The sequence below is a fragment of the Nerophis ophidion genome, linkage group LG06, assembly GCF_033978795.1.
Source record: "Nerophis ophidion isolate RoL-2023_Sa linkage group LG06, RoL_Noph_v1.0, whole genome shotgun sequence".
Classification (NCBI taxonomy): domain Eukaryota; kingdom Metazoa; phylum Chordata; class Actinopteri; order Syngnathiformes; family Syngnathidae; genus Nerophis; species Nerophis ophidion.
In genome coordinates this window covers 67,652,726-67,665,676 of record NC_084616.1, presented here as the reverse complement: position 1 = coordinate 67,665,676, position 12,951 = coordinate 67,652,726, and the positions used below count along the sequence as shown (strand labels likewise).

The following is a 12,951-nucleotide window of genomic DNA, read 5'->3' as shown; positions in this document are numbered from 1 at the left end:
GAGGAATATTTCCAAAAACAATTTGAAATGTGGACTTGTCAGACCACAGAACACATTTCCACTTTGCATCAGTCCATCTTAGATGATCTCGGGCCCAGAGAAGCCGGCAGCGTTTCTGGATGTTGTTGATAAATGGCTTTTGCTTTGCATAGTAGAGCTTTAACTAGCACTTACAGATGTAGCGACAAACTATATTTAGTGACAGTGGTTCCCTGAAGTGTTCCTGAGCCCATGTGGGGAGATCCTTCTGGGATTGATGTCGGTTTTTGATACAGTGCCATCTGAGGGATCGAAGGTCACGGTAATTCATTGTTGGTTTCCGGCCATGCCGCTTACGTGAAGTGATTTCTCCGGATTCTCTGAACCTTTTGATTATATTATGGACCGTAGAAGTTGAAATCCCTAAATGTCTTGCAATTGCACTTTAAGAAATGTTGTTCTTAAACTGTTTGAATATTTGCTCACACAGTTGTGAACGAAGGGGTGTACCTCGCCCCATCCTATCTTGTGAAAGACTGATCATTTTTTGGGAAGTTCTTTTTATAACCAATCATTGCACCCACCTGTTCCCAAATAGCCTTCACACCTGTGGGATGTTCCAAATAAGTGTTTGAATAGCATTCCTCAACTTTATCAGTATTTATTGCCACCTTTCCCAACTTTTTTGTCATATGTTTGTTAAGGTTTAAACAGGGGTAGATGACGGCAGACTGACACCAGGTGGCAGTAATGTCCAAAGATTTATTATATATATATATATATATATATATATATATATATATATATTTTTTATGAATGGATGGATACATATATGGTCTATATATATATATATATATATATATATATATATATATATATATATATATATATATATATATATATATATATATATACACCATATATATATCCATCCATCCATCTTCTTCCGCTTATTCGGGGTCGGGTCGTGGGGGCAGCAGCCTAAGCAGGGAAGCCCAGACTTCCCTCTCCCCAGCCACTTCGTCTAGCTCTTCCTGGGGGATCCCGAGGCGTTCCCAGGCCAGCCGGGAGACATAGTCTTCCCAACGTGTCCTTGGTCTTCCCCGTGGCCTCCTACCGGTTGGACGTGCCCTAAACACCTCCCTAGGGAGGCGTTCGGGTGGCATATATATATATATATATATATATATATATATATATATATATATATGTATATATATGTATATATATGTATATATATGTATATATATGTATATATATGTATATATATGTATATATATATATATATATGTATGTATATATATATGTATATATATGTATATATGTATATATATGTATGTATATATATGTATATATATATATATATATATATATATATATATATATATATATATATATATATATATATATATATATATATATATATATATATGTATGTATATATATATATATATATATATATATATATGTAGGTGTGGGAAAAAATCACAAGACTACTTCATCTCTACAGATCTGTTTCATGAGGGGTTCCCTCAATCATCAGGAGATTTTAATGGAAGCATTCACATACAATGGTTTATATAGAGCACAGAGTGGGTGGGTACAAGCAGGCGTAGGGTGTGGTGATTGGCTCATGTGTTACCTAGGAGGTGTTTCCGTCTATGGCGGCATGTTGAAATGATTTCACTGCGCTTGTTGAGGGATGATAGATCTGGATGATATATAATAAACAGTTTCTCTTTTAAGCATAGGTTGCATCTTTTATTACCACTGTTGTAAGGTGTGCTGGATGCAAGAATTTGCCATGTTATTGAATATTCAACATTATTGTCTTTGAGGTTCCAAATGTGTTTGCTGAGTTCTGTGGAATTCTGCAAAGTCTGGTTTCTAAAGGAGGCGTTGTGATTATTCCATCTTGTTTTGAACGCTCCTTCGGTTAATCCTACGTACGTGTCGGATGTGTTAATGTCCTTGCGTATTACCTTTGCTTGGTAAACGACTGATGTCTGTAAGCACCTTCCGTTGAGAGGGCAACCAATAATGAATGTAACTGTCGCAAGAAACCTGATTGCCCTCTCAACGGAAGGTGCTTACAGACATCAGTCGTTTACCAAGCAAAGGTAATACGCAAGGACATTAACACATCCGACACGTACGTAGGATTAACCGAAGGAGCGTTCAAAACAAGATGGAATAATCACAACGCCTCCTTTAGAAACCAGACTTTGCAGAATTCCACAGAACTCAGCAAACACATTTGGAATCTCAAAGACAATAATGTTGAATATTCAATAACATGGCAAATTCTTGCATCCAGCACACCTTACAACAGTGGTAATAAAAGATGCAACCTATGCTTAAAAGAGAAACTGTTTATTATATATCATCCAGATCTATCATCCCTCAACAAGCGCAGTGAAATCATTTCAACATGCCGCCATAGACGGAAACACCTCCTAGGTAACACATGAGCCAATCACCACACCCTACGCCTGCTTGTACCCACCCACTCTGTGCTCTATATAAACCATTGTATGTGAATGCTTCCATTAAAATCTCCTGATGATTGAGGGAACCCCTCATGAAACAGATCTGTAGAGATGAAGTAGTCTTGTGATTTTTTCCCACACCTACATATTGCGCTCTACCACGGTATCGAGCACTATTCTCCGGATAATCCAATCAAGACATATATATATATATATATATATATATATATATATATTATAACAAGGGAAATGGAGAGTGAACAAGATCGAAGAGTGTCTATAGTGTAAGGCTATGTGCAGGATTTAACTTGAGGGATTTTACCGTAAGTGTTGGAGGTGCGTGTTGAGAGAAGCGGTGCAGTCCGACAAGGGCAAGACAGGCAGGGTAGTCCAGGGGCAAAAGCGAGGTCGAGAGGCAGGAGCAAGTCGTCGTTGTCCGGGGCGAGCGAGGAGTCAAAAACCAGGAAGCATGAGGAAGACAGGGAAGATCCGGAAGCACACGACACACAGCGTGAGTCGGGGATGAACACAGGGAAGGTACGGAAGGCTATACTCCGGCGCCAGCATGTCAAGTTGTGCAGGCTTATGAAGGCAGGTCCTTCATTACGGGCAGGTGTGGTGATTGTCGGTGAATGATTACAGCTGGCGGCCGCTGCAGGGCAGAGACGCGCGCGGCGCTTCCCTGGGCGTGTCCTGAGGTGCGCTCACTGAAGCGCACAGATGGATGAGCGCCGTTGGCAAGAGTCTGAGCCGCAACAGTGTTGCTGGCATCAAATTCTAAAGTTAATGATTATTTGCAAAAAAAAAAAAATTATCAGTTGAACATCAAATATGTTGTCATTGTAGCATATTCAACTGAATATGAGTTGAAAAGGATTTGCAAATCATTGTATTCAGTTTATATTTACAACTAACACAATTTCCCAACTCATATGGAAACGGGGTTTGTACAAAATATGTAAATGAAAATGTATTTTAATATGAATAAAATACAATTAAACTAATAAAATTGAGACTATTGATCAAAATCGCATACAAAAATATTATTTGTTTATATTGTATACAGTGGGGCAAAAAAGTATTTAGTCAGCCACCGATTGTGCAAGTTCTCCCACTTAAAATGATGACAGAGGTCTGTAATTTTCATCATAGGTACACTTCAACTGTGAGAGACAGAATGTGGGGAAAAAAAATATCCAGGAATTCACATTGTTGGAATTTTAAAGATTTATTTGTGAATTATGGTGGAAAATAAGTATTTGGTCAACCATTCAAACCTCTCACTGATGGAAGGAGGTTTTGGCTCAAAATCTCACGATACATGGCCCCATTCATTCTTTCCTTAACACGGATCAATCGTCCTGTCCCCTTGGCAGAAAAACAGCTCCAAAGCATGATGTTTCCACCCCCATGCTTCACAGTAGGTGTGGTGTTCTTGGGATGAAACCCATTATTCTTCCTCCTCCAAACACGACAAGTTGAGTTTATACCAAAAAGTTCTGTTTTGGTTTCATCTGACCACATGACATTCTCCCAATCCTCTGCTGTGTCATCCATGTATCCATTTTGGTATAAACTCAACTTGTCGTGTTTGGAGGAAGAAGAATACTGAGTTGCATCCCAAGAACACCACACCTACTGTGAAGCATGGGGGTGGAAACATCATGCTTTGGGGCTGTTTTTCTTCTAAGGAGACAGGACGATTGATCCGTGTTAAGGAAAGAATGAATGGGGCCATGTATTGTTAGATTTTGAGCCAAAACCTCCTTCCATCAGTGAGAGCTTTGAATGGTTGACCAAATACTTATTTTCCACCGTAATTTACAAATAAAATCTTTAAAATTTCTACAATGTGAATTCCTGGATTTTTTTCACATTCTGTCTCTCACAGTTGAAGTGTACCTTTGATGAAAATTACAGACCTCTGTCATCATTTTAAGTGGGAGAACTTGCACAATCAGTGGCTGACTAAATACTTTTTTGCCCCACTGTATGTTATCATTATTATTAGTAGTATTATGATTAAATGTTTTTTTATAATTGTATAATATATGCATGTTTGCCTATTTGTACAATAGGGTTTTGTTGTGGTTGGGCCAGTGCTTTTTTCTTATTGAACTGCAGAGGTGTCCAAAGTTCGGCCTGAGTTCCATTTGCAGCATGCAGCTATTTTTTTTAACCTGCATAACATTTCACCTATAACACAAATATTCTATTTATAGTAATGTTTTCTTTACATACACTATACAGTATTTAATCGGCCTGTTTGTTACCTTTTCGCAAATGCCCACAGGGCGCTAACATTCCAATGTGTTTTAGGTGGACGATTGATACTCTGATACAAACATGTGCATGTGTGCAAAGCATCGCCAACTGTATTGCAATTGCTCCTCAAAATTTGCATTTGGTTTGCACACATACACTGAGTGAGTCAGTGAGTGAGTGAGTGAGTGAGTGAGTGTGTTTGTGTGTGTGGGATAGGAGATTGGGCTAACAAACACCAATACAGACATGTACGCACATGCCTTCAACACGATAGACTATATTGCAATCACTCCTCTACAGTTACATCTAATGTGCACACATGCGCAGAATGTGCTTCTTCATGCGTGTGTGTTGGAGCAGAGGCCGCCAACACACACGTGAGCACATGCACTTGCATGCTACGTAGCTGACTGTAATAAAATTGCTCTCTGAGTGGTAAGTGCACGCACACATTTGCACGTTTAGGAAGGAAGTTTAAGGTTATAATTGGTACATGTGTGCAGCATCACTGACTGTATTGCAATTGCTCCTCTGCAGTTACATTTTGCAAAGTGTGTTTGTGCTGTGTCGGTGGAATGGGCTAACAAACTCAAACTGTATTTTTAAAACACACACAGTATGTGGGTGTTTGGGGGGGGTCTGAGGATAATTATGCCGAGCTACCATGAAGGCTAGCCGAGTCGAATGCAATTGCTCCTCTTACGTTCAGTGTGCAGACATGCAAAGTGTGTGTAATATTGTGTTTGTTGGAGCCTAGTAGATAATTTATAGACACAGGCAATTGTTCCTTCACAGTTACATTTCCATCCATCCATCAATTTTCTACCGCTTATTCCCTTTGGGGTCGCGGGGGGCGCTGGTGCCTATCTCAGCTACAATCGGGCGGAAGGCGATGTACACCCTGGACAAGTCGCCAACTCATCGCAGGGCCAACACAGATAGACAGACAACATTCACACTCACATTCACACGTTAGGGACCATTTAGTGTTGCCAATCAACCTATCCCCAGGTGCATGTCTTTGGAAGTGGGAGGAAGCCGGAGTACCCGGAGGGAACCCATGCATTCACGGGGAGAACATGCAAACTCCACACAGAAAGATCCCGAGCCCGGGATTGAACCCAGGGCTACTCAGGACCTTCGTATTGTGAGTCAGATGCACTAACCCCTTTTCCACCATGAAGCCCAAATTACATTTCACAAACGATAATATCAGCAGGCAATAAAAAAAATCTCCAAAATAATCCACAGATTCAAAATGAAGACATGTTATTTAATGAAGGCAATTGCTCCTCTGCACACGATTTAGAGAACAGATAATATTTCGTTAACATGTAGACAGAAATGACATGTTGTCATTTCATCGACAATATACGAATATTTAGTTGAATAAAAACACAAAGTGTTGATTGTATATACAAACCCCGTTTCCATATGAGTTGGGAAGTTGTGTTGGATGTAAATATAAACGGAATACAATGATTTGCAAATCCTTTTCAACCCATATTCAGTTGAATATGCTACAAAGACAACAAATTTGATGTTCAAACTGATAAACTTTTTTTTTTTGCAAATAATCATTAACTTTAGAATTAGATGCCAGCAACACGTGACAAAGAAGTTGGAAAAGGTGGCAATAAATACTGATAAAGTTGAGGAATGCTCATCAAACACTTAAATGGATCATCCCACAGGTGTGCAGGCTAATTGGGAACAGTTGGGTGCCATGATTGGGTATAAAAACAGCTTCCATGAAATGCTAAGTAATTCACAAACAAGGATGGGGTGAGGGTCACCACTTTGTAAGCAAATTGTCAAACAGATTTAGAATAACATTTCTCAACGAGCTATTGCAAGGAATTTAGGGATTTTACCATCTACGGTCTGTAAAATCATCAAAAAGTTCAGAGAACCTGGAGAAATCACTGCACGTAAGCGATGATATTACGGACTTTTGATCCCTCAGGCGGTACTGCATCAAAAACCGACATCGGTGTGTAAAGGATATCACCACACGGGCTCAGGAACACTTCATAAAACCACTGTCAGTAACTACAGTTGGTCGCTACATATGTAAGTGCAAGTTAAAACTCTACTATGCAAAGCCAAACCCATTTATCAACAATATCCTGAAACGCCGCTGGCTTGGCGGGCCCGAACTCACCCCAGATAAACTGATGCAAAGTGGAAAGGTATTTTGTGGTCTGACGAGTCCACATTTTAAATTATATTTGGAAACAGAGGACTTGATGTCCTCCAGAACAAAGAGGAAAAAAAAACATTCGGATTGTTATAGGCGCAAAGTTCAAAAGCCAGCATCTGTGATGGTATGGGGGTGTATTAGTGCCCAAGGCATGGGTAACTTACACATCTGTGAAGGCACCATTAATGCTGAATGGTCCATACAGGTTTTGGAGCAACATATGTTGTCATCCAAGCAACGTTATCACGGACGCCCCTGCTTATTTCAGCAGGACAAGTGTTACAACAGCGTGGCTTCGTAAAAAAAGAGTGCCGGTACTTTATTGGGCCGCCTGCAGTCCAGACCTGTGTACAATCGAAAATGCGTGGCTCATTATGAAGCTTAAAATATGACAGCGGAGACCCCGGACTGTTGAACGACTGAAGCTCTACATAAAACAAGAATGGGAAATAATTCCACTTTCAAAGCTTCAACAATTAGTTTCCTCAGTTCCAAAACGTTTATTGAGTGTTGTTAAAAGAAAAGTTGATGTAACACAGTGGTGAACATGTCCTTTCCCAACTACTTTGGCACGTGTTGCAGCCATGAAATTCTAAGTTAATTATTATTTTCAAAAAAAATATAATGTGTATGAGTTCGAACATCAAATATGTTGTCTTTGTAGTGCATTCAATAGAATATGGGTTAAAAAGGATTTGCAAATCATTGTATTCCGTTTATATTTACATCTAACACAATTTCCCAACTCATATGGAAACGGGGTTTGTAGATACAGTAGTGTGTTCTATATGAAAGTAATGTTAAATTATGTTGTCTGGTGCTATAATAAAATATTAATCATTTATTGTTACAAGCTATAACCCTAATTGTATTTTTTTCTATTGTCGCCAAGATTACTGACAATGATTGGCTGAACATTGTTTGAGCATATTTTAGGCTACATTGAGTTGGTTTTGGTATAGTTAATGCACAAAAGGGAATAATATGAATACGTGAATATTATATTATGGGTTTCCTGGACGTCGTCTACATCGCTAAAAGAATAATCTAAAGAAGAGAATCCCTCTGCCATCTTCTGGCACTAGTCACTTCTTGTCCCCCCCGGGGCTTCACGGTGGAAGAGGGGTTAGTGCAGGGGTGTCAAACTCAAATACAGAGTGGGCCAAAATTTAAAACCGAGCAAAGCAGCGGGCCGAGGTTGAACAAATTAACCTTTTAATAGGGACCCAAACAAGTTTTGCATTGAATCTTGAACAAGCAAGGCTCACAGTATATACATTTATAGTGACATGCAAGATCGAGTTTCAAATAATAATAATAAATAAAAAATATCAATGGCATATAAAATAAAATTTAAATAAAAATGGAACGCCTCTTTTCGGCGGCGGGGTTGAGGTGGACGGGGTCTGGTGATAGCGGGGGGGTGTATATTGTAGCGTCCCGGAAGACTTATTGCTGCAAGGGGTTGTGGGTATTTGTTCTGTTGTGTCATTCTTGTTTGGTGTGGGTTCAGTGTGGCGCATATTTGTAACAGTGTTAAAGTTGTTTATACGGCCACCCTCAGTGTGACCTGTATGGTTGTTAACCAAGTATGCATTGCATTCACTTGTATGTGTGTGTATAAGCCGCATATATTATGTGACTGGGCCGGCACGCTGTTTGTATGGAAGAAAAGGGGACGTGGCGACAGGTTGTAGAGAACGCCAAAGGCAGTGCCTTTAAGGCCCACCAACAATATTGTTGCCCGGGATGAAATTCGGGAGGGACAATGAACTTCGGGAGTCTCCTGGGAAAATCGGGAGGGTTGGCAAGTAAGAGTATTAGCGGTGAATGCTGTGTCACAGCAGCGGGCCAGTTCTAATGTTAATTTGATATTGCCTCAAGGGCCAAGTGAAATTACACGGCGGGCCAGAGTTTGATACCCATGGGTTAGTGCGTCTGCCTCACAATACGAAGGTTCTGCAGTCTTGGGTTCAATCCCGGGCTCGGGATCTTTCTGTGTGGAGTTTGCATGTTCTCCCCGTGAATGCGTGGGTTCCCTCCAGGTACTCCGGCTTCCTCCCACCTCCAAAGACATGCACCTGGGGATAGGTTGATTGGCAACACTAAATTGGCCCTAGTGTGTGAATGTGAGTGTGTTGGCCCTGCGATGAAGTGGCGATGAGGTGGCGACTTGTCCAGGGTGTACGCCGCCTTCCGCCCGATTGTAGCTGAGATAGGCGCCATCGCCCCCCACGACCCCAAAAGGGAATAAGCGGTAGAAGATGGATGGGATTGGCTAAACATTGTTTGAGCATATTTTAGGCTACATTGAGTTGGTTTTGGTGTATTTAATGCACAAAAGGGAATATAATGGATACGTGAATATTATATTATGGGTTTCCTGGACGTCGTCTACATCGCTAAAAGAATAATCTAAAGAAGAGAATCCCTCTGCCATCTTCTGGCACTAGTCACTTCTCGTCCCCCTGGGGCTTCACGGTGGAAGAGGGGTTAGTGCGTCTGCCTCACAATACGAAGGTCCTGCAGTCTTGGGTTCAAATCCAGGCTCGGGATCTTTCTGTGTGGAGTTTGCATGTTCTCCCCGTGAATGCGTGAGTTCCCTCTGGGTACTTCGGCTTCCTCCCACCTCTAAAGACATGCACCTGGGGATAGGTTGACTGGCAACTCTAAATTGGCCCTTAAGTGTGTGAAGTGAGTGTGAATATTGTCTGTCTATCTGTGTTGGCCCTGCGATGAGGTGGCGACTTGTCCAGGGTGTACCCCGCCTTCCGCCCGATTGTAGCTGAGATAGGCACCAGCGCCCCCCACGACCCCAAAAGGGAATACGCGGTAGAAAATGGATGGATATATTTTTTCTGGCTATGGTGGAAAAAGTTTGGACACCCCTGCTGTGCTGCACCATGCGATTTTTACAGAGGCACTACTCCTACTAGAGATAAGAAAGGGTCCATGAGGTTAGATGGCTTGCATAAGATGCTGCTATAGAGGACGTGTGAAGTACACTCACTGGACCTTTCATTAGGGACACCTGCACACTGCATCACCTTTATAAGCGTGTGATGAGAAATGTCAGAATAGTAACATGACTGCATCATACAAATTAAAAAAAAAAACATTTGTAATGATCATTCACGCCTTTTCTAAAAAAAAACCAAATCTACTACTCTATCATCAAATATCCACCTGACGAATCAAGAAATGATCTTTTTGTTTTCCTCACCGTTGGCAACAGTGGCTCCATTTGGGCACCCTGGTCGGTTACGTCCATCTTTTCTGCTCCGTCACAATGCGCTGCTCGTCTTCTTCTTCTTCTTCCTCGGATGCAGCTTGTGGATGATGATGGTGACGCGGAGGAGGAGGATGACGACGATGAGGAAGGTGGCCGGCAGGAGAGAAAAATGGAGGTCCTACCTCACTTACGCATGGACGTGGGGGAGGTTGCCCTCATGCAGGATGGATGAGAAGGGAAAGATGAGGTAACCTTTGTGTTTAATTGATTTGAAAGTCCGGTACAAATACCTCATTTTTATTTAATTCAGGGCTGCGTGCGTGCTGAGGTATATTAATGTGGTGGCAGGAGATTATTCATAGTCACATAACATTCATGAACACTACAGAAGCAGCAGTGACGAGAGTGAAGAAGGTACGGACTGTATTATAGCGCCCCCCGCCGGTTAATTTGGGAATTGTCCTGATTGGCCGACGTATTTGACCCGTGAAAAAACCCTTAAGCAACACTTTAAAGGCCTACTGAAACCCACTACTAACCACCACGCAGTCTGATAGTTTATACATCAATGATGAAATATTAACATTGCAACACATGCCAATACGCCCTTTTTAGTTTACTAAATTACAATTTTAAATTTCCCGGGAGTTTCGTCTTCGAAACGTTGTGTAATGATGAGGTGTATGCAGAACGTCACGGGTTTTTAGGAAGTATGAGCGCTACGCACACACACAGGTAAAAATCGTCTGCTTTAACGGCATAATTACACAGTATTTTGGACATCTGTGTTGCTGAATCTTTTGCAATTTGTTCAATTAATATTGGAGGAGTCACAGTGGAAAGATGGAGTTGGGAAGCTTTAGCCTTTAGCCACACAAACACACGGTGATTCCTTGTTTAAAATTCCCGGAGCTGAAACTTTCCTATGGATCAGAGCGCGGTCAAGCAGACATGGATCCCAACCGAATGTCAACCAGCAGGTTTCGGTGAGAAAATTGTGGTTAAAAAGTCGCCACTTACCGAATATCAGCTGAGCTTGTGTCGTCCGTACAGCTGCCGTCGACACCCGTGGACAAACCCCTCCGACTATCAGGTACTATTAAGCTCACTAAAACACTAACAACACAATAGAAAGATAAGGGATTACCCAGAATAATCCTAGTAAATATGTTTAAAAACATCGGAATACGTCCCAATGCTATCGCATTTTTTTTTTTTCTAGTCCGTCGTTATCAATATCCTCAAACACGAATCTTTCATCCTCGCTCAAATTAATGGGGAAATTGTCGTTTTCTCGGTCCAAATAACTGTTTTTGTTGGATGCTCCCATTAAAATCAATGTGAATATATGAGGAGCCCCCACACTTGCAACGTCATTGTCTGCGGCTTCCGGTAAAGGCGAGGCTTTTTCAGGAAGTACCAAAAGTGGCGAACTTTATCGTCGATTTTCTCTACTAAATCCTTTCAGCAAAAATATGACAATATCGCGAAATGATCAAGTATGACACATAGAATGGACCTGCTATCCCCGTTTAAATAAGAAAATCTAATTTCAACCCACTACTACTCACCACGCAGTCTGATAGTTTATATATCAATGATGAAATATTAACATTGCAACACATGCCAATAAGGCCTTTTTAGTTTAGTAAATTACAATTTTAAATTTCCCGGGAGTTTCGTCTTCGAAACGTTGTGTAATGATGACGTGTATGCAAGACGTCACGGATTTTTAGGAAGTATGAGCGCTGCACACACACACAGCTAAAAGTCGTCTGCTTTAACGGCATAATTATACAGTTTTTTGGAGATATGTGTTGCTGAATGTTTTGCAATTTGTTCAATTAATATTGGAGAAGTCTCAGTAGACAGATGGAGTTGGGAAGCTTTAGCCTTTAGCCACACAAACACACGGTGATTCCTTGTTTAAAATTCCCGGAGCTGAAACTTAATTGTATTAGTTTACGACAGTGGTTCTCAACCTTTTTTCAGTGATGTACCTCCAGTGAACATTTTTTTAATTCAAGTACCCCCTAATCAGAGCAAAGCATTTTTGGTTGAAAAAAAGAGATACAGAAGTAAAATACAGCACTATGTCATCAGTTTCTGATTTATTGAAGTGTATAGCAGTGCAAAAATATTGCTCATTTGTAGTGGTCTTTCTTGAACTATTTGGAAAAAAAGATAGAAAAAAATACTAAAAACAAACATAAACAAGTGATTCAAATAAAAAAAAAATAAAAAAAGATTTCTACCCATAGAAGTAATCATCAACTTAAAGTGCCCTCTTTGGGGATTGTAAAAAAGATCCATCTGGATTCATGAACTTAATTCTAAAATTTTTTTCACGAAAAAAAAAATCTTTAACATCAATATTTATGGAACATGTCCACAAAAAATCTAGCTGTCACCACAGAATATTGCATTTTTGCTTTTCTTTTAACAGTTTATGAACTTACATTCATACTTTGTTGAAGTATTATTCAATAAATATATTTATAAAGGATTTTTGAATTGTTGCTATTTTTAGAATATTTAAAAAAAATCTCACATACCCCTTGGCATACCTTCAAGTACCCACACGGTACGCGTACCCCCATTTGAGAACCACTGCTGTAATGGAACGACTGGAAATATGTGGTGCCCATCCATTCATTTACTACCGCTTATTCGGATGGTTTCCTGCAGGCTCCACTTTGGACGTGACTCTCGCTGCTATATTGGATCCACTTTGGACTGGACTCTCACGGTTATGTTATATCCACTATGGATTGGACTTTCAC

General features: G+C 40.6%; 1 protein-coding gene across 3 annotated transcripts in view; it reads right to left on the bottom strand.

The window, feature by feature from the left end:
* LOC133555160 (sodium-driven chloride bicarbonate exchanger-like) overlaps positions 1 to 10,517 on the bottom strand; it is a 123,153-nt gene extending 112,636 nt beyond the window's left edge. For 2 of the 3 annotated variants that reach the window (XM_061904692.1, XM_061904693.1), the window contains exon 1: positions 10,160 to 10,517. In XM_061904692.1, coding sequence (XP_061760676.1) covers positions 10,160 to 10,207 — 48 coding nt within the window. In that variant the 5' untranslated portion in view covers positions 10,208 to 10,517. The remainder of the gene's footprint in view (positions 1 to 10,159) is intronic. The other variant, XM_061904696.1, reaches the window with a different exon arrangement.
* Positions 10,518 to 12,951: the final 2,434 nt, after the last annotated feature.